The following is a 23448-nucleotide window of genomic DNA, read 5'->3' as shown; positions in this document are numbered from 1 at the left end:
GCTTCTTAATAATGTAAAAATTGGCACTATTCATTTAATATTGCCTATAAAATGTTAATACATTTCATGTCTACTCTTTGAGTAAAAAGAATATTTTTGGTAATAACATAAGAAATTGCTTACATTCAGGATAAGCAAGACTTCTCACTCCACAAATTAAAAACCAAGTGGTTTTTGTTTTAAATTTTAGTAACCAAAAGAGTGCATTCAGTACAAAGGAAACTGAGGAGAATTCAAAATAGTAAAATTTTATCAAGTCTAGAAGTTAGATGGGAAGAGAAAATTGGATTTAAAGTGAATTGTAGGGACTCCTGGATGCCTAGTTGCTGTGCCCAACTCAGTTTCAGCTCAGGTCATGATCAGATAGCGTTGTAAGATGGAGTACTCAGTGAGGAATTTGCTTGAGATTCTTTTCCTTTCCCCATGCCCTTCCCTACCTTTCTCTCTCTCAAATAAAGAAATAAATCTTTAATTAAAAACTAAAATGAATTATAGTTTTCAATGATTTGAGCAGATATTACCCAGATCAGAAATTGGTTTGAAAAATCATTTTAAATTTTATGGGAGATTTAATTTAATTAATAAGCTAGTAAATTGTTCTGAATAAGTATGGTAATAAAAAGGCTATATTATAATGATGTAGTTACAGAAAACATCCTACATATTTTGGAGCAACATTTCCTGGCACGATATGCAATAATAGCTACGAAGTGGATATTGCTATGGTATGTAATTTCTTTCTTTCTTTACTATCTTCTAAACTTTAGATTGTGTTTATATTATTTTATATAGCTAAATAGTATATAATAAAAGTAGTAACTTGGCACTTTCTCTATATGTGTATTTATTATTTTGTTGGGACAAAATTATTTTAATCTCAGAAAGTTTAATTATAAGTTTTTTTTTTTTTTATAAATTAATTTTTATTGGTGTTCAATTTACCAACATACAGAATAACACCCAGTGCTCATCCCGTCAAGTGTCCCCCTCCGTGCCCGTCACCCATTCACCCCCACCCCCCGCCCTCCTCCCCTTCCACCACCCCTAGTTTTAACAAAGCAAAAATGCAATATACATTAATACACTCCTTCACCAAGTAGGCAAAATGACTACTAACATTTATATCAGATTTTCTAAGGATGTAAAACAATAAAGTAAAGTTAAAGCCTCTACTTGTCTACACTAAATTCCAGAAATAGCAAAAATCATGAATTTGTGCTTCATTTTATGTGTACTTTTTTCTATTGTTACAAATGTACGTATTCATTAACTATATATCATTTTTCTGCATTGCTCTTATTTAATGCATTTCAGAACTATTTTGAACAATTTTTTAAAATGTATACATGTTGAATCATATATCTCCATTTTTTCTTTTAAAGTTTTTATGTTATCAAGTAATACACATTAACTTATACACACAAATGGTTTCATAGGACTAACACTGAGAAACTAAATCAGGCCCTTGCATAAACTACACCCCCTAAATTATTTTTATCCATTTCTAGAACTTTCCCCCCTGGCTTATACTTTCATTTTCATTTCCTTGTAGAGAAAAGTTTTATTGGAGCACATCATATATAGAGAACACGGCAAAAATCATAAATATATAGAATTAATTTTTACTAAGTCAATGCATAGACATGAATACCACAGAGATAAAAAAAATAGGATATTTCAACACTTCAGAAGACCTCTCCTTCCACTTACTGCTCATACTTCCTGACACTTATCACCATTAGTTAGTTTGGCCTCTTTTTGAGCTTAATGTAAATGAAATAATATAATGTGTATTCTTGTGTCTGCCACGTATTTGCTCAAAATTATGTCTGTGAAAATTATGCATGTTTATATGTGTAGGAATAGTTTAATCATTTCTTACTCTATATTTCTAAATAATATTCCCATAAAATTTCTTGAGTCAGACTTCAGAGAGAAACACAACACCTCCAGTGAAGACTGGACTCCCAGTTGAGATCCAAAACTCCAAGTTTTAAAGGGCCTGGTAAGCAGCTAGCCCACTCCCTCCCCTGAAGTAGAGTCTACTGGTGTGCCCCATACTGTCCTGTTCCAGAAAAGCAGTCACACAGTGAGTGAACAGAGGCTAGAGTGTATTGTAATGTTCAGTGAAAAGCTGGAACCAAGTTAATCAGCCATCTGCTACTCAGTCCCCTACTCATCCCAGAAAAGTAGTCACACAGAGGCTTGAATCTCTTGTGGCAGACAGCAAAAAGCAGCAGCCAAGTTATCAGCAGTCTGTGGATGCCTCTGCTCTCTGCTTAGTTCTGCTGCAGAGTCCACCTGCCTTCCAGCAACTTCAAGCTGTATTACAAAGCTGTAATCAACAAGACAGTATGGCACGGGCACAATAACAGGCACATAACAATGGAACAGAATAGACCCTTAGTTCTATGGTCAACTAACCTTCAACAAAGCAGAAAAGAATATCCAATGACAAAAAGACAATCTCTTCAACAAATTGTGTTGGGAAAATTGGGCATCCACATACAGAATGAAACTGGATCACTTTTTTACACCATACACAAAAATAAACTCAAAATGGATGAAGGATCTAAATGTGAGAAAGCAATCCATCGAAATCCTAGAAGAGAACACAGGCATCAACCTCTTTGACTTTGGGCACAGTAACTTCTTGCTAGACATATGTCCAAAAGCAAGGGAATCAAGAGCAAAAAAAAAATATTAGGACTTCATTAAGATAAGAAGCTTTTGAACAGCAAAGCAAACAATTGACAAAACTAAAAGGCAACCTATGAATGGGAGAAGATCTTTGCAAATATCTTATCAGATAAAGGGCTACTATCTCAAATCTATAAGGAACTTATCAAACCCAACACCCCAAACCCAAAAATCCAGACAAGAAATAGACAGAAGTGAACAGACATTTTTCCAAAGACAATATACAAATGGCCAACAGCCATATGAAAAAAAAAAAAAAAGCTCAACATCACTCATCATCAGAGAAATACAAACAAAACCACAATGAGATACCACGTCACACCCTGTCACCAATGGAAATCAGGAAACAACAGATGTCGATAAGGATATGGAGAAAGAAAATCATCTTACGCTGTTGGTGGGAATGCAAACCTACTTGTGCAGCCACTCTGAAAAATAATATGGCGGTTCCTCAAAAAGTTAAAAACAGAACTGCTGGGGCGCCTGGGTGGCTCAGCGGATGAGCATCTGCTTTCGGCCCAGGGCGTGATCCTGGGGACCTGGGATCGAGTCCCACGTCGGGCTCCCTGCGTGGAGCCTGCTTCTCCCTCTGCCTGTGCCTCTGCCTCTCTCTCTGTGCCTCTCATGAATAAATAAATAAGATCTTAAAAACAAAACAAAACAAAACAGAACTACTCTATGACCCAGCAATTGCACTTCTAAGTATTTATCCAAAGGCTACAAACATAGTGATTTGAAGGGCCCATGCCCCACCCCCCTATTGTTTATAGCAGCAATAGCCACAATTGCCAAAATATAGAAAGAGCTCAGATTTCATCTCAGATGAATGGATAAAGATGTAATATACATATATTACTTAGCCATCAAAATAATGAAATCTTGCCATTTGCAATGACATGGATGTAACAAGAAGATATAATGCTAAGTGAAATATGTCAGAGAAAGACAAATATACGATTTCACTCATATGTGGAATTTAAGAAATAAAACTTAAACATGGGGAAAGTAAGGGGAAAAAGTATCATATGATTTCACTCATATGTGGAATTTAAGAAATAAAACTTAAACATGGGGGAAAGTAAGGAAAAACAGAGAGGGAGGCAAACCATAAGAGACTCTTAAGTATAGGAAACAAACTGAGGGTTGCTGGAGGGGAGGTGTGTTAGGGGTTGGGGTAACTAGGGCATTAGGAGGGCACTTGATGTAACGAGCACTGAGTGCTATATGCAACTGATGAATCACTAAATTATAGCCTCAAAACTAATAATGCAGTAAATGTTAACTAAATTAATTTTTTAAATTTTTTTCAAGGGAAGTTATCTTTATTTTTTATAATAAATTTATTTTTTATTGGTGCTCAATTTACCAACATACAGAATAACACCCAGTGCTCATCCCGTCAAGTGCCCCCCTCAGTGCCCATCACCCATTCACCCCCACCCCCCCACCCTCCTCCCCTTCCACCACCCCTAGTTCGTTTCCCAGAGTTAGGAGTCTTTATGTTCTGTCTCCCTTTCTGATATTTCCCACACATTTCTTCTCCCTTCCCTTATATTTCCTTTCACTATTATTTATATTCCCCAAATGCATGAGAACATACAATGTTTGTCCTTCTTGGATTGACTTACTTCACTCAGCATAATACCCTCCAGTTCCATCCACGTTGAAGCAAATGATGAGTATTTGTCGTTTCTAATGGCCGAGTAATATTCCATTGTATACATAAACCACATCTTCTTTATCCATTCATCTTTCGATGGACACCGAGGCTCCTTCCACAGTTTGGCTATTGTGGACATCGCTGCTAGAAACATCGGGGTGCAGGTGTCCCGGCGTTTAACTGCATCTGTATCTTTGGGGTAAATCCCCAGCAGTGCAATTGCTGGGTCGTAGGGCAGGTCTATTTTTAACTCTTTGAGGAACCTCCACACAGTTTTCCAGAGTGGCTGCACCATTTCACATTCACACCACCAGTGCAGGAGGGTTCCCTTTTCTCCGCATCCTCTCCAACATTTGTGGTTTCCTGCCTAACTAAATTAAATTTAAATAAAAATGTTAAAAAGAATTATGTATACGTGGAACATTCTCTTGTGTCTTCTGAAAAGTACACTCAGGTCTCTTTTTCTTTTTGTGTAGAGTTAACAATACTGTATCACATACTTAAAAATTTGCTATGCTGGCAAATCTTGGGTTGTATTCTTGTCTCAATTTTTTTTTTAAATAGAGGACAGAAGGAAATTTTTGAAGGATATGCAGATGTTCATGGCATTGAGTGTGATGATGGTGTCATGGGTGTATACTTATCTACAAGCTCGCCAAGTATATGCATTAAATATAGCATTTTGTATGTCAATTATACTTCAATTAAAAAATCAATCACTATTATTCATATTCCCCAAATGAATGAGAACATACACTGTCTTTCTCCGATTGACTTACTTCACTCAGCATAATACCCTCCAGTTCCATCCACGTCGAAGCAAATGGTGGGTATTTGTCGTTTCTAATGGCTGAGTAATATTCCAGTGTATACATAAACCACATCTTCTTTATCCATTCATCTTTCGATGGGCACCGAGGCTCCTTCCACAGTTTGGCTATTGTGGACATTGCTGCTAGAAACATCGGGGTGCAGGTGTCCCCGCGTTTCATTGCATCTGAATCTTTGAAGAAATGTGTGGGAAATATCAGAAAGGGACACAGAACATAAAGACTCCTAACTCTGGGAAACGAACTAGGGGTGGTGGAGGGGGAGGAGGGCGGGGGATGGGTGTGAATGGGTGACGGGCACTGAGGAGGACACTTGACGGGATGAGCACTGGGTGTTATTCTGTATGTTGGTAAATTGAACACCAATAAAAATTAATTTATTAAAAAATCAATCAATATGATACAACACATGAACAAAATGAAAGAGGAAAAAACACACAATCATTTTAATAGAAGTAGAAAAAGCATTTGACTAAGTTCAACATCCATTCATGATAAAAAATCTCTTTTTTTAATGTGTTATTTCATATTTATGTGCCATGTATTAGAAAGTTTACTTGTCAAACTATATATTATTTATTTATTTATTTATTTATTTATTCTGCCTTGATTCTTCTCTTATTTGTTTATGTCAAGTTTTTTACTTAAATTCTAGTTAGTTAACATATAGTGTTGTATTAGTTTCAGGAGGGGGCGCCTGAGTGGTACACTTGATTAAGCATCTGACTTCTGGTTTCAGCTCAGATAATCATCTCAGCCCCACATTGAGCTCCATGCTCCTAGCCTGCTTGACATTTTGTCCCTCCTCCTCTGTCAGCAACCCTCATTTTGTTCTCTGAGATTAAGAGTCTGTTTTATGGCTTTCCTCTCTCCAACCCCCCTGGTATGTTCATCTGTTTTGTTTCTTAAATTCCATATATTAGTGAAACCATATTGTTTCTCTTATGATCTTATGATCAGAGAATGCGTATTGTATGATTCTGATTCTTTATATTGTTTTGGCTTTCTTTCTTTCCTTCTTTCTTTTTTTTTTTTTTTTGTTTTGCTTTATTAAATGAGATATGGCCTCTCTTGGCGAATACTCAATGTGCACATAAAAAAAAAATGGGCGCCACGCTGTAGCTAAGTGTTCCATAAATGTCAGTTTATAGAAATTGATGATGTTAATGTCTTCTAAATGATTTCTGATTTCTTGTCTAGTACTTCTGCCAATTACTGTGACAGTGATTTTAAAGTCTCCAACTAAATTATGTATTTGTGTATCTGTTTTTTTCAGTGGTATCAGTTTTTGCCTTATGTGTTTCACAATTTTGTTGCTTGGTGCCTAAATATTTAAGTTTATCATGTTTAATTGGTGAATTGAACATTTTTATTACTGTACAATGTCCTTTGCCCATGATCATTTTTGCTCTGACATTAACTTCATCTACTATTAATAAACTTTTCTACTTTTCATCTAATAAATGTTTACATGTTATATTTTTTCTTCACTTTTTTTTCACTTTCTTTTTATCTTTATATTTCATGTAAATTAATCTGCAAACAGCATATAATTGGTTCATGTTTTTATTTTTGTTTCATGTCTTGCCAATCTGTGGTTTTTAATTCATATGTTTAGGCAATTTACATTAAATCTAATTGTGTTGATATGTTCACATTTCAGTCAGTAATTTTAGTATTTGTTTTCCACTTTATACTCTGGTGGTGGGATAGTGGAAAACTTTTCTTTGTTTTATTTTGTTTGGACATCTCTTGCCATTTCCAGCCTTCCTATGGATTATTATAATAATTATTAGTATTCCAATTTAATTTTTCCATAGCAGACATTAGCCAACATGACTTGTAGGCTAAATTTAGCCCACCATTTATTGTAAATAAAGTTCAATAGGAACGCAGCTTCATCCATTTATTTACCTATTGTTTATGACTACTTTCCTGTTATATCAGGATTTATAGTTGTCATAGAGACTACATGGTAAATCAAATCTAAAATATTTCTTTTCTATTCCTTTACATATAACTGTTAATGACTGCTCTTTAGATCTTTAGTGTTTTGCAATATTTCTCTCTGGAAGAGCTTTTTACTGTTTTCTGTAGTGGGACTTAAATATGCATGCACCCATGAGCACACATGCACACAAGCATGTGTATACACATTTTACAACTTCATATAGAATGTGGAAATGTTAATACCACCTTTTAGGTCTCAAATAATATCATAAACACTAAATAAGTAATTATATAGTTCACTTAAGTATTACCTTAAATACATTTAGTTACAGTCTTTCCTTTATTATCATTTTCTTTTTGTTCCCAAAAATTTGTTTTGTCATTTTTTTAAAACAAGGTTACTAGCAACATACTATCTTAATTTTTCTTCATTTCAGAATGTCTTTATTTCATATTCATACTTGAGGGATATTTTCGCTGGATTTAAGTTGTGTGTTGACATTTTTTTCTTTCAGTACTTGAAAAAGATTGTGCTGTAATCTCTGTGCATCATTATTTTTTATGAGAAATTCTCTGCTGTATGAGTTGCTGCTTCTCTTTAAGCAATGTGTTGGTTTTCTTTGCTGAGTTCAAGTCACTTAAATATTTTCTCCAACCATTTAATCATGATGGTCTGCCATGATTACTTTATCTTGTTAGAAATTGAGGACAGATTTTGAGGACAAACATTTATTTTTTATTATTTTTTAAAAACATGTTATTTATTTACTTATGAGAGACACACAGAGAGAGAGAGAGAGAGAAGCAGAGACACAGGCAGAGGGGGAAGCAGGCTCCATGCGGGGAGCCCGATGTAGGACTCGATCCCGCAACTCCAGGATCATGCCCTGGGCCGAAGGCAGGGGCTAAACCACTGAGCCACCCCAAGATCCCCAAATGAGGACATTTTAGCCATTTTTCCTTCAAATATTTTTCAGCTCTGTCCCCTTTCTCCTTCTGAGACATTAATGGAATTGATGTTAGACCTTTTGGCACTGTTCCACTGCTCCTTGTATCTCTGTTGATTTAAAAAAAAAAAACTATTTTCTCTTTGTTGTTCAGATTAGATAACATATTAATTAGTCCTTAAGTCCATCCTGTCTCTGACATCTCAATTTTGCTACATCCACCTACTCAGGTTTTGTTTGTTTATTATTTATTTAGGATTTCTGTTATTTTTTTAAGATTTTATTTATTTATTCATGAGAGTGTCGCGGCCGGCGTGAGAAGGTCCGGATTCAGGAACCGAGGGCAAGGGGATGAGAAAGAAACAAGAGACTAAAAGTTCATGGGATAGGAGGTTCCATGCAGCTGATGGCCACAATGGACAAGCTTTATTTTTGCATGTAGAGTTTATATAGCCTCTGTAAGCAGGCGGCCTATTTCTTTAAGGAGAAGTACATCTCGCGCACAAACATACATTGTTTTTAAAACTAACACCTGTTATTTGTTTAAGCAATAGAGCATGAATGCCACATTTAGACGAAACAGTGAGGTTTGTTTATTAAGTAATGTCTGCCAAGGCGGTCATGTGTCAGGCCACCTCCTTGCTTACTTTATGGGAACTTGTCTCGATAACATTTTAAAGGAGAAGCAAATATGTACATTTACTTCCATAAGGGGGAAGAGCTAGGTGCAGTCCCAGCAGGTTGGCCAGGTATGGCAGGGAGCCTTTGCTCAACCTGGAACCTTGCCTCGCACCGCAGGACCGCTCCCAACATGAGAGACACACACACACACACAGAGAGAGAGAGAGAGAGAGAGAGAGAGAGAGAGAGAGAGAGGCAGAGACACAGGCAGAGGGAGAAGCAGGCTCCTTGCAGGGAGCCCAATGTGGGACCTGATCCTGGGTCTCTAGGATCATGTCCAGGGCCGAAGGCAGGTGCTCAACCGCTGAGCCACACAGGCATCCCCTTTTCTGTTTTATAATGCCATTTGGTGTTTCTCTATATTATACATTTCCTTGCTGAGACTTTGTTTTTATTTGTTTTAGAGATTTTGCAATTACTTGTTGAAGTATTTTTAAGATAATTGCTTTAAAATCCTTCTAAGAGAATATAATATATGGGCTATCTTGGTTTTGCTCTCTGTTGATTATATTTTCTCATTTCAGTTGAGATATTTCTGGTTCTTGATATGATAAGTATTTTGGACTGTATACATCCAGGATATTTCTGAGAAATATGTTATAAGACACTAGGTCCTATTTAAATCCTACATTTAAGAAGACAGTTTTTCTTTCTTTCTTCTTTCTTTCTTTCTTTCTTTCTTTCTTTCTTTCTTTCTTTCTTTCTTTCTTTCTTTCTTTTCTTTCAGATTTTTTTTATTTATTCATGTAAGACACACACACACACACACAGAGGCACAGACATAGGCAGAGGGAGAAGCAGGCTCCCTATAGGGAGCCCAAAGTGGGACTTGATCCAAGACCCTGGGATCATGGACCTGAGCCAAAGGCAGATGCCCAACCACTGAGCCACCCAGGCGTCCTGACAATTTTATTTCTAAAACACATTCTAGATCAGTTCTATGGGCCATTGTTTATATCTCAATTTAGTTTTCATGGCCTTGAGAGATATTCTTTGACCTTTTGGACCTTATAAATGCTATTAGGGAGTCTGGATTCTATTTTTCTCTGAAGAGTATTGATTTTGTTGTTGTTGTTGTTGTTGTTTGTTTTTTATCACACAATGTTCTTGGTTAAGAAAACTCTAAATGATGAACAGCAGGTCTAGACTCAGTTGAGATCTTTAGCCTTCAGCTAAGTTTAGTGTTGAGGCTGCCAGATGAATGAACGTTTCAGGGAGTCAGCCAAAAATGTGGGAGACAGAATTTGGAGAATTATTTTTCTAAAGTCTTCCTTTTTGTGTATCTATACAGGAGCCACAATTTCTTCATATCAGATGTTTAATTTTCCAGGTCATCGATATCAATTTTTTTTCATGAATGCCCTGTGAACCCATATGCCATGTCTCTTAATCCTTAATCCTAGCCTTAGACTGAAAGTCACAAAGACTATAACTGTTTATAGGTATTTTCCTTTGAGAATGAATTCCTAAACAGTGCTGCTAGCTCCTGGTGTTTTTTTTTTAAGCTTTTATTTAAATTCCAATTAGCTAATATACAGTGTAATACTAGTTTCAGGTGTATAATATAGTGATTCAACACTTCCATACAACACCCTGTGCTCATCAAAGTGCACTCCTTAATCTCTATCATGTATTTAACCCACACTCCCACTTATCTCCCCCCATAATCATCAGTTTGTTCTTTAGAGTTAAAAGTCTGTTTTTCAGTTTGCCTCTCTCTCTCTTCCCCCCCCCCTTTTTTGGTTTGTTTTATTCTTAAATTCCATATATGAGTGAAATCATGTGGAAGTGAAATCATTTTGTCTTTCTCTAACTTATTTTGCTTAGCATAATATTCTCTAGCTCTATCAAGTCTTTGCCAATGGCAATATTTCATTCTTTTTTATGGCTGAGCAATATTCCAGTATATAATACTACTTTAAACATAGGGGTACATGTATCCCTTTGAATTAGTGTCTTTGTATTTTTTTTGGGGGAAATACCTAATAGTACAATTGCTGAATCATAGGGTAGTTATATTTTTAACTTTTTGAGAAAACTCCACACTGTTTTCCAAGGTGGCTGCACCAGTTTCATTCCCACCAGCAGTGCAAGAGTGTTACTTTTATTCACATCCTTGCCAACACCTGTTGTTTCTTGTGTTGATGGTTTTAGCCATCTGACAGGTCTGAAGTAATACCTCATTATAGTTTTGATTTCTGTTTCCCTGATGATTAGTAATGGTAAGCATCTTTTTATGTGTCTGTTTCCATCTCTATGTCTTCTTTGCAGAAATGTTTATTCATATCTTCTGTTAATTCTTTACCACTTTTGGGTATTATGTAGAGGAAAATAAGTATAATAGGACTCAACTCCTTCCTAACTTGAGACACCTATTAGATTCTATATTATAGATTTCAATATTTGCTGAAACTAATAATCATTTATTTTCTCCATTTTTTTCCTGTATTTACATACACAAACACATGCCATAGCTTTTTTTTGTCAGTATTATTTAGGTATAGTTGGCAAATAAAATATTAATATATTTAAATTGTACAATGACAATTGGATATATTTAAATTATGAAATAATTCCCATAATAAAATTAATATATTCAGCAATTCACAGAGGTATCTGTTTTATGAGAATGCTTAAGATGTACATTCTTAACAAATTTCAAGTATATAATATATAATTATGAATTATAGCTCCCATAGTTATATTAGATCCTCAGAATTTATTCATCTTATAACTGGAAGTTTGTATCCTTTGGCCAATGTCTCTCCATTTCCCATTTTCCCCTTCTTCTAGCTCCTAGCAACTACAGTTCTACTCTCTGTTTCTGTAAGTTTGACTTTTTTTTAAGTTACCATATATGTGATATCATACATATTTGTCTTTCTCATTTTACTTAGCATAATGCACTCTTGGTCATCCATGTTGTTGCAAATGAATTTTCTTCTTTTTTAATAATTAAAAAATATTCCATTGTACAGATACACTACATTTTCTTTATCCATTCATGTATTGGTGGACATGCATGTTGCTTCTATAACTTGACTATTGCGACTAATGCTGTTATTAACATAAGGGTGCAGATAGTGATTTCATTTATTTTGGCTATATAACCAGAAGTGGGTCTGTTGGCTCATATTTTAATTCTGTTTTTAATTTTTTGAGGAACCTCCACACTAATTTTCATAATGGCCATGCCAATTTACATGCCCACCAATAGTGTACCAGGATTCCCTTTTCTCCACATCCTCACCAACATTTGTTATCTCTTGTCTCTGGGATAATAACCATCTCACCTGGTGTGAGGTGATATCTTATGGTGCATTTGATTTGCATTCCCTCGATGGTTAGTGATGTTTAGCATCTTTTCATATGTCTGTTGGCCATTTGTATTTATGATTTGGAGAAAAAAAATGTCTATTCAAGTCCTTTGCCTATTTTTTAATTGAGTTATTTGGTATTTTGCTGTTGAGTTCTGGGTTCCTTATATATTTTTGATATAATTCCTATTGAATATATGGTTTGCAAATATTTTCTTTCATTCTATAGGCTGCCTTTTCATTTTGTTGATTTTTTTCCTTTGTTATGGAGAAAAATTCTAGTTTGATGTCCCAATTTATTTATTTTTGGGTTTTGTTTGTGTTTACTCAGGTATAATTAATGTATAGTGATATGTTAGTTTCATTTGTGCACTATAATGATTCAACAATTCAATACATTTCTGTTGTGCGCTCTGTGGCAACACGATCAGGGTCCCGAGGGTAAGGGGATGATGAAAATAAAAGAAAAGTAAAGAGATGGGGACAGGAGGGACACAGTGGATGATGTCCAAACAGTGCCAGCTTTATTCAAGGTTCTACAACATTTTATAGCATGAGCAAAACAAAGCTAAGAAGGTATCTATTTTTAGCATGTTTGTGAAACCCTCCAAAGTTCCCCTTTCTCAGCATGTAAGACAGACCCCTGGTGCCAGAAGACCTTGGTAAATAGATAAGCTTGTTGCTCCAGGTGTGCATACTTCAAAGGAATATTAGACATGGTAAACAGACCAGCAAGGACAGCACAGACCCTTATTTACATTTATGACCAGGCCAGAATAAGTTGTATCTATTGTGTAATGTGGGCGATCATGTACAAGCAGCGAGCCCTGCGAACCATTGCTCAAGCCTTCTCAAGCGTCAACCAACTATTCACCCTTTAGGCTCCCGAGCCTTTTGAGTGAATGAGGGACGCAAGTCCGGGCCTGGTTTGGTTCAGTTACTCCAGCTAGTCCATGGTCGCCCACAATTTCTCAGTGCTCTAGATAAACATAGTATTTTTATCTATTTTGCTCATCCCCCCCAACAATCTTCCCTATAGCAATGATCAGTTTGTTCTTTGTATTTAAGATTCTGGTTTTCTTTCTTTTTTTTTTTTTCTGTTTCTTCATTTGTTTTGTTTTTTAAATTCCATGTATAAGTGAAATCCCATGGTATTTATCTTTCTCTGACTGCCTTATTTCGTATAGCATTTTACCCCTTAGGTCCTACCACATTGTTGCAAATGGCAAAATTTCATTCTTTTATATGCTAATAATATTCCATTTTACATATATATATATTATATATATGTTATATATATATATATATACACCACATTTTCTTTATCTATGCCTCTATCAGTGAACACTTGGGCTGCTCCAGTAATTCCACCATTTGTTAATTTTTGCTTTTGTTGCCTGTGCTTTTGGTGTGAAATCCAAAATATCATTACCAAGACCAATGTCAAGATTTTTGCTTATGTTTTCTCCTGAAAATTTTTATGAGTATTTAATCCATGTCACATTAATTTTTGTAGGTGGTGTAAGATAGGAGTACAATTTAATTGTTTTGCACATCATAGCTCTTTATAATCTGTAGGATCTGCTGTGATGTCCTCTTTTTTATTCCTGTTATGATTTTTTTGGTGTGTAATCTGTTTTCCTTTCCTGTACCATATAGTCCCTAGGTTATTTTATTTTGTTGCAAGACTTATACAGGAGATTTATTTTCAACTGTGTAATTATGAAAGTACAAGATCATATCTTCTTTTAATGAGCTGGCATCAAAAGGCCATCTTATGGTTGTTACAACTTGCCTTAAAATCTTATGATCAGCCAAATTTCATCTTTCATGTTCTGGTGTGGCTTTTTCTTTTAAATTCTGTTTTTGGGATTTTTCCTTTCTTTCATGCTTAAGGGAACATAGTAAAAGGGAGCCTTTTACTATTATCTATTAACTAATTTTCCTATGTTTTCATTCACAGACTTGCACACACATAGGCACAATCTTTTTTTCCCTCTTTTAGGTAGGGATTACTTAAATTTTATCATAAATTTCAATTGATATAGGAAAATCAGAGAAACTCTAAGTATTTTACTTGTGATAATCAAAGGGGTGAGAAAAGTTTCACTATTTATCAAAGTTAGATAATATGAAATATGACTGCACTGCCAGCAACTTTTTAAAAATAACTTTCATTCCAAATGTCTTTACCATGGCTTTGCCTATACCTCTAATTTCTGTTTTGTTTTTATTTGTTTGTTTACTTCATTCATTATACTACAACCTTTTATGAACTCCCATACAATCACCTTACTCGATTTGCATTGCTGGGTCATATCCCAAATGTTACACCTCAGCCTGAATATTAATTCACAAATATCGAGTATCTTGAGAATCTTTAGGATTCTCCACTGGAGTGCTTCATTTTTTTTTCTTTCTTTCTGTTTTTTTTTAAGGTTTTATTTATTTATTCATGAACAGAGAGAGAGGCAGAGACATAGGCAGAGGGAGAAGCAGGCTCCATGCAGGGAGCCCGATGTGGGACTCGATCTTGCGACCCCAGGATCACGCCCTGAACTGAAGGCAGATGCTCAACTGCTAAGCCACCCAGGCATCTCATTTCATTTTCTTTAGAACACTTTTCATGATCTCTTTGTATTTGGGAAGTCTCTTATTTTCTTTTTTCCCTCTGTAATGGAAACTCCTGATGTGAACAAAGACCGTTTGTTTCATGCATACCACTACATTTTCATCCTTTTTTTTTTTACATTTTCATCTTCTGTTAATGTATTGGACAATGTGTAAACTGAATTAATATTTGTTAACTGGATGAACTGATTTAGTGAAGAAGTTAAATAAATGTATTTTATGTTGATTGCATCAGAAATATTAAGTGTGCTCGGCTAAAGAATTTGTACATGTCAAATATTAAACCAGAGAATATTTGTAGTTTGATCATTCTTTACCCTTTTGCATGGTTATTAATCAATTAATCAGTATGGATAGTCTTATCAATGAAATATCAAAATAACATGTTGTAAAATATGTTTAACATAAAAAGTATTAAAATGTAAAATCTTATTAAGAGCAAAATGTTTTGATTTATTACTTGCTTTTGTTAACTTCTTATATAATGGGTTTCCTTTTAATCTTCTTTATTTTAGTATTCAGATGCAATTACTTTGGAGGGATTTTCAGTTATTATAGCTCAACTACTTGGCCTTAAAATGGGATTAACATATGATGATATTAATACATGTTCTTGTCCAAGAGCTACATGCATAATGGATCATAAAGCAGTGTAAGACTTTTTTTCTTCTTAATTTCACATATATATTTGTGAAGTTTTATTTTACTAGATCTGATGAATTTTTTATTTTGTATCTTCCTTTCTATGTCAAATATTGGGAAGGTATGTTGTGCACAAAGAGAAATCACACTAACAAATTTGTCTAAGAGATATGACTCCAGAAAGGTGATGAATACCATGATTGAGAAATGCTCACTTGGGAAATATTAGAGGAAAATTTTAAAGATTTATGAAGACTATGAAATATTATATAAACATGATATTACAGTTGTTTTGGTTGTTGTAATATTTCACATTCAAAGCAAACATAACTAAAATTACTCTCAGTGATATAACATAGTACTGGCAGCTTTGGCTAGAATTTTAAGAGAAAACAAAAAGAGAAAGATTTGAAGAGAAAAAAAAATTCTCCTTATTTATAGATATGATTGACTACCTACATAAATTACCAGAATCAGTATACAATTAGAACAACATTAAAAATTTATTAGAATTGGAGAAACTACATATTATCTATACACTGAAAGAAATAAAGAGAGAGAAAATATGATGATGTTGGTTATAATGAAGACCTAAGAACAAAATCATCGAGTAAATTAGAGAGGATAGAATTTAATGCATAACTAGAGAGGCTTTCTTTAATTGGAGCTAAATACATTCAATTATTGTAATGAGGTGTTAGTAGAGTAAATAGATAAAGATGTAGGTAGTTTGGTTAATGGAGGTGTAAAGATGATGACAATTTTTTCTGATAGGAAGCTCAGAGTAAGAAGTATAAGAGCTTGGATAAAAGATGTGAAACACTTGTCTTGGAGCCTAGAAATTTAAATGAGTTAAGAATGTGATAGGATTATTGGACCTTTTGAAGATGTATTTAATATTAGTAATTACAAATGTAATATGAATTCAAAGAGCATGTTCGCTTATCTTGGTCCATATAATTTCAGCTACCAAAGTACATATGTAAAGAAAGTAAATAGCTGAGGCTTTCCCAAATTAATATCCATGGTATTCAAAAAGAGATAGGGTTTCAGGAAAAACTGTCTTCCCTAAAATCATTATTTCAATTTTTTCTAGCCCATACTTGGAGTTTGGGATAAGAAATTAAAATACTTTGAAACAGCTTCCTTAGCTCAACTTATTTTATAGTTGTCTTTAGACATGGATGATAATCTTCCCCACAAAAAAGTAAATCAATTAATATTTACTTTGAAATGTCTTTTAAAAAAAAAGAAATGTCTTGGTCTATTAAAATTCTATATACTTAGGCTGACACATTCATTTATTCCTTTTTATGGCCATCTTTTAAGCAAAGATTTAAAAAAAATTGCTTGGTACACACTTTAAACAAAAGTTTCTTTTTTTTTTTAAACAAAAGTTTCAAGTTGTAATTAATATTTTTAATTTTTACTCAAAAAGCATGTGACCCAAGTAGAAATAACCTGTTTCTATTTTTTTCTTTTTAAATTTTTATTTAAATTCTAGTTAGTTAACATACAGTGCAATGTTGCTTTCAGGATTAGAATTTAGTGATTCATCTAAGTCTCTATTTTTAAACTAATTTTGTGTGAAAAATATCAATGCTCAAAATTTGCAGCTTTTTGCCTAAAAATGGCCTGCAAAAGTGGAGCAGCACTGAAATCTATTGAAACAAAGTAGTTAAATGTAATAGGAAATTACTTAAATAATATTATTCCTTGTGATATTCTTCTCCTATTTATTCCATTACAAATTGCTATGTCAGTGAACACCAAAGCATTCCTTTTTCTCCTCACTCTCCCAACTCCAAAACCTTAGCAGCTATATATTTATTTCTTTGGACCCTTAGATATGTCTGTTTAGGAGTTATTGTTTGAGACATGATTACTTAGACTGGCACTGTGAGATAGAAATAAAATGTGAACTATATATGTAATTTTAAATTTTCTAGTAGCTGTATTAAAATTTTTTAATCAGATAAAGTTACTTGCAGTGATGTATTTAATAATATATTTTATTTAACTCAATATATCAAAAATATCATTCCAACATCCAATCAACATAAAAATTGTTAACTGCATATATTACATTCATGTATGTGCATGTGTATTGTTAGATGTGTATGAGTCCAGGATTACACCAATGTTATCAGCCTGAGAAACCAGAAGAATAAAGTTGCCTGGAACTGAGACTAGTGGATGGCACAGGTTTGGCTGAGAAGATCAGCAGTCAATATTGTACATAGTATATTCAAAATGTCTATTGGAGATCCATTAGACATATCTTTTAGATGTCCTACTAGAAATATAGCTGTGAACATGAAAATAAAGACCTTCACAGAGCTTATATTTTAGTGCAAAATATAAGTCCTATAAAAATAGATTTAAAAAATACAAATGAGTTTATATTTACATGATGCAAAAGTACCATGTAGAATAATAAATATGACAATGAAGGGAGGGGACACAATTTATCTAATGTCAATCAGGACCTTTTTGGAAGTTTACATTTGAGGGAAGGAAGCTTTGGATATATGAGACAAGAGCATATTAGGTAGACAAAGATGGCAGATAACAGATGATAGGTAGGGATCTAACCGTTACAATTTATTGCTCTCCTGGAATGATAAATTTTCAATGGCATTTTAGAAAAATGAATGTTAAAGATAAACAATGATAAATTAAAATTTTAATCATGCTTGTCTTCGTCTCTGCTAAGGTACAAGATTTTCATTTGAGCCATCTTGCAATTCATATCATTATATATGAGGCATTGTTTAGGTGGGGGTTTATTAGCCTGAGGATTTACCTGAGGATTATTATTTCATTGTAGGGGTTCCAGTGGTATAAAATTTTTTAGCAACTGTAGCATGCATGACTATAGATATTTTATTTCAAAATTTGAGACTAAATGTCTTCAGAACTTTCCAAATTTGCAACCGTTATATCAAAATCAATCAGTATGTGGTAATGGGATTTTGGAACCTAATGAAGAATGTGACTGTGGCAGCCAAGAGGTAAGCAATAAAGATTGGAATTTGAGCACAATTTCTTGTGTTTCTAATAAGTGGTTTTCATGGTATATATGGAATAATATATGCAACTATGTCTTCAATATAGAACTTAGATATGAAAATGTATGTAAATTAGGGTATATGAATCACTTTTCCTTCCCTCTTCAACTGAGAAGACCAATGAGTCATGAAACTTGGTTTGCATACACTGTTCTCAAGTATGCCAGCAAAGAGGTTTTGCATATATAGGCTAAGTGGATGACTTTTTGTCCATGACTTACTTCCTAATTCATGTGACTTCAATCTGTTTTCTGTACAAACTTCTGATTTTGGTCCAAATTTTCCCATCTCTGGTTGTAAGAATGGTAAAACTTTATAATAGATTTTTCTTAATTCTCAAGCAAATTCTCAAGCATTTTCAAGCATTCTTGCATTTCCAAGTTTCAGAATGATCAATTTTTTTGCTCACTTCTAAATATAGATATCCAATCTACCACAGTCCCATCAATCAAATATTTTCTGCACACTATTCTCAACAGATAAGACTACATATTTAATCTATTATAATATCATTATTGTGCAATACTTTGCAATTTCCTTCTATTTAAATAAAATTTAATGATTAGTCCCCCATCAGTTACATGAATTTCTTATCCAACTACAAAAAGATCTTACCACTATTTGTTTACATAACATTAATCCCTACAAGTTACCTTAATCCCCCACTATTCACAAAGGTTTATATATATTTATATATTTGTAAGTTTTCCATTTATCATTTATCTCAGGTTTTCTTCTTTCTTTCTTCTTTCTTTCTTTCTTTCTTCTTTCTTTCTTTCTTTCTTTCTTCTTTCTTTCTTCTTTCTTTCTTTTTCTCTTTCATTTTTTTTGTTTTTTATTTGTTGGGTTATTTGTTATTTGTTTTGTTTTGTTTTGTTTTTGTTAGAGGGGTAGGAAGGGGCAGAAGGGGAGAGAAAATCTCAAGAAGATTGAGATTGGGCCCAAAGTGCAGCTCGATCTCACAACTCTGAGATTGTGACCTTAGCTGAAATCAAGAGTCAGACATTTAACTAACTGAGCTATCCAGGCACCCAGTTATCTCAGATTTTTTTAAATGTCATTTTAGTTTTCTAATCAGCAGTACTATGCTTATTTTGTATTCACATCCCCCTAAATACTCCTAAATATGATGCCAATTGCCCTCCCCAAAAGTCTGTTTTTAATGAAGGATAGAATAAAGCAATGTAATCTGGAGCTAGGTCTGCACATTTTGAGCTTCTGTAACTACAGGCTCTAAGCAGAATGTCACAGCAGATACTGTCCTATCAGTCTCTTCTCAGCATTGATTGTTCCTAGAAAGAGTACTTGCTTTAAATACCTGAGACTTTTTGTTGGAGTGCTTCCTCTGGTCTTAGTAGCATGCTCAGCCTTTAGCAAGGTGGGCTATAAGCACATGGGGCTAATGATCAGCCCTCATAATTATGAAGGGTAGTTGGTGAATAAATGCCCCATATTTCTTATCCTTTATAAGTAAATTCTCTTAGATATTTAATTCTAATGCTCTACATTAGAATTCTGCAAACTGGCCAGTGGGCCAAATACAGCTGCCACCTAATTTTGTAAATGGAATTTTTATTGGAATACAGCCATGCCCATATGCATATTGTCTATGGCTGTTTCTGTGCTATAATGGCAGAGCTGAACATTTGCAACAGAAGCCATATGGTGCACTATTTTAGCAAAGTTGCAAATATTTGCTATTTTGTCCTTTACAGAAAATATTTTTATGTCCCCTATTTTATATCATTTCCTAGAGGTATCTGTGGGATTTAGCTTTAGCTTAAAAGAGCAGTAACCAACTCACAAACCTACATGTACTGGCTTACTTCCCTTCTCTAACATCTGTACTTTCATGCCAGTGTTTGAGTCATAGTTAGAATGGACCTTCAAAGATGTCCTCACTGTAATTCTTGGACTTATGGATATGTTATATTAGTGAAATACTTTGCAAAAATAACTAAGATTATGGACTTTAAGGTGGGGACATTATCCTGGAGTATCTTGGTAGATCCAATCTATAACTTTCTTCTATAGACAAGAGTTGATGGCTGGAAGTGCCATCACAGAGTTGGGAATCCTAGTGTCACTAGGAATCACCGAATAATAGCATAGGCCAAGTGGTAGTGCTTAACAATAATAGCCAAAATGGATAAAATTAGCATAAAGGGAAGAGAGGCATAGATGGTACCTACTGGTTTTGACCTGCATGCATTTATACTGATAGTTAAGAAAGATCTAGATAGTCAATTACCATATTTCTTGATGTATATAACTAAAAATTAAGAAACAGTGAGCAGAGGACTAATGCCAATTGCCACAAATCTCTTGCTAATCTCTTAATACATTTTTAGACCCATGCCAGTCTCAGAGCTTGAGCTCATTGTTCAGATAGAGGACGAAAACCTACAATGCTCTAGTAAGGACAGAAAGTAGTAGCAATTTCCTCAATCATTTCCCTCTTCAACAGAATGATCAATAGTCTTTTACTGAAGTAACTGTACACTGGGGAATGGAGAATATGCAGACCACTGTAGGATGATTCAATACAGAATCTTTGCTTATCATACTCACATGAGAGGACCCAAAACATCATCATGAGTAGAGTGAGGATATAGAGAATCCAGATAATACATGGAGTGCTTAAAAAAGGCCATTTCACAGTAGGTTCAATGGACCCAATGTTTGCACAGATTCTTCATCCAATCATTCTACAACCAAATAGAAATTATTTGAATAAATAGAGAAATGCTTTTATTGACACTAACAAAAATTCAACAGTAACAGTAATTAAAATGGGACATCAATATAAATCTTATGTAATATGACATTAAAATGGTAAGATGATATCATGAATAATATTGTACTACTAAATTTAACAACCAAGATTAAATGGATTAATTCCTTGAAAAAAATAATTTGCAAAAACTAACATGCGTAGACATTTAAAAAGTGAATAGCATTATTAAGAAAAATATACTAAAAAAATCCTGTCTATATTTTCAGAACTTCTCATCAAGGAAAAGTCCATGCCACATAGTTCTGGTGGTTATTTATTATTATTATTATTAATAAAAGCACAGCACAGAGAATATAGTCAATGATACTGTAATAGCATCGTATAGTGGCAGATGGTAGCTACACTTGTGGAGAGTATAGCATAAAGTACAGAGAGGTTGAATCACTATGTTGTACACTTGGAAACTAATGTGTATCAACTATACCCAAGAAAAAGAAATTTTGCTGATGATGTTATACATTTTCTAAATTATAAAAAATTTGATATAAAATGTGATATGTTTTAACTCATTCTTTTTCATCTAGAAATAAAAACTAAGTCTATTCATCCATTTTAATAATTTGGGAAAATTACCATCACTAGCAAATTAGATGCACAAATGTACACAACAAACACACACACATACTGTGATTAAAATGGAGTGATACTGGCAAAAAGAAAAAAAGAAAAAACAACCCCAAAACCCAAAAACAAATAAAAACAAAAAACCAGAAAATTAAAGTGAATATAGTCCATCCCTTAATTGTTCCTTGATTTCCAGTAGACTAGCATCTCGTACGTACAGGGTACTCAACAAATACTTGTTGATTCAATAAATGCATGGATAGTGTAATTATCTTTATAATGTATCATCCATATTAACGGCTAAGGATTAGTATATTTAGAATATTCATTAGTCATAATAGTACTTGGAGAGTTTATTTGAAAGGTTTTTTCTTATATTTTATTTATTTATTCATGAGAGACACACAGAGAGAGAGGCAAAGACACAGGCAGAGGGAGAGGCAGGCTCCATGCAGGGAGCCTGATGTGGGACTCGATCCCAGGACTAAGGGATCATGCCTTGAGCCAAAGGCAGACACTCAACCACTGAGCCACCCAGGCATCCCGAAAGTTTTTCTTAGAGCTAAGGAAGAATACAAAGAACTTTTTATAAAGAGTTGATTTGGGGGAAATCTTGCCTTAAAAAGCAGACATACTTTGAGGCTGTTTAATTCTATTCACTGTTGTATTGGGCTATTGGCATAAGAAATGAAAACTGATATCTAAATTTCTGTATCTATCTCTGTATCAACACTCATATGTTTATAAAGAGATTTAAGTATCTAAATACGTTAAATTTATATAGATATATAACATTTATTTTCAGTATGGAAATAATGTTATAAGTATTTACCTATAAATTCAGTGCATTCATTATGAGAAAGGAAGATGCAGCCCCTGATGTGCAGGATCTGGCCTAGTAGTATCAGCTGGTCCTTGGTGTCGCTAGAAGCTGGCCTGACATGAATGGGTTGTGGGGTACTCCTGTTGAATATACATAATTTCATAAAAGTTCAACATCTTGATCATGATGGATGAAAAAAAGCAAAGCCACTCTCTGTGTCTGAATACAAGTAAACTCGGAAATTGTTATAGTTACAGAAATGCCCAAACACCCTCCTATCCTTGCTAATATGAATAATTCCTGCTCTTTTTTCCAGTTTCAGCTTTAACATTGGTATAGTCCTTCCTCTTCTAGATAAGCCTTACTAAAATACCCAATCAGAGATGTATCCTTTAGTTTCTGATATCATCTAATCTGACAAAGTTCAGATTCCTTATACACCCCAAATTACCTAACACAGCCCAAATTCTGTAATTTTAACCTATCAGTCAGGAGTATCACAGTTTCCCATGGTGGTATTCTCCTTTGCTGATGCTAGTAATAAATCCAACTTCTTGAATTACAGTTGAACTATGGTGGTCTTTGGAAGAATGGCATGGATATCTATATCTGTAAATATCACTCATTTTACACAAATGGAATTCTGTTTTATGCACCCACCTACATATGTGGAGGAGTGTACATTTGTTCTTGTATACACAAATATAATGACAAGTAGTAAACGTTTGACCAAATATCCCACAAAATATAGAGGGACACATTTCAGTAAAAAAAATAAATAAAATATTTAAAATAGCAATAAAATATCATAATAAAGTATTGATAATATTCTTTG

The 23448-nt window shown here is 34.0% G+C and overlaps 1 protein-coding gene across 1 annotated transcript in view; it reads left to right on the top strand.

Moving 5' to 3' along the window:
* Window positions 1-23448, top strand: part of LOC129516129 (disintegrin and metalloproteinase domain-containing protein 18-like) — a 164913-nt gene that overhangs the window by 46080 nt on the left and 95385 nt on the right. The window contains exons 10-12 of the mRNA XM_055335467.1: window positions 644-725; window positions 15232-15368; window positions 18189-18372. Of these exons, the coding sequence (XP_055191442.1) occupies window positions 644-725; window positions 15232-15368; window positions 18189-18372 (403 nt within the window). The remainder of the gene's footprint in view (window positions 1-643; window positions 726-15231; window positions 15369-18188; window positions 18373-23448) is intronic.

Source organism: Nyctereutes procyonoides, unplaced genomic scaffold, assembly GCF_905146905.1.
Source record: "Nyctereutes procyonoides isolate TBG_1078 unplaced genomic scaffold, NYPRO_anot_genome, whole genome shotgun sequence".
Taxonomy (NCBI): Eukaryota; Metazoa; Chordata; class Mammalia; order Carnivora; family Canidae; genus Nyctereutes; species Nyctereutes procyonoides.
This window is presented reverse-complemented; position numbering and strand designations above follow the sequence as displayed.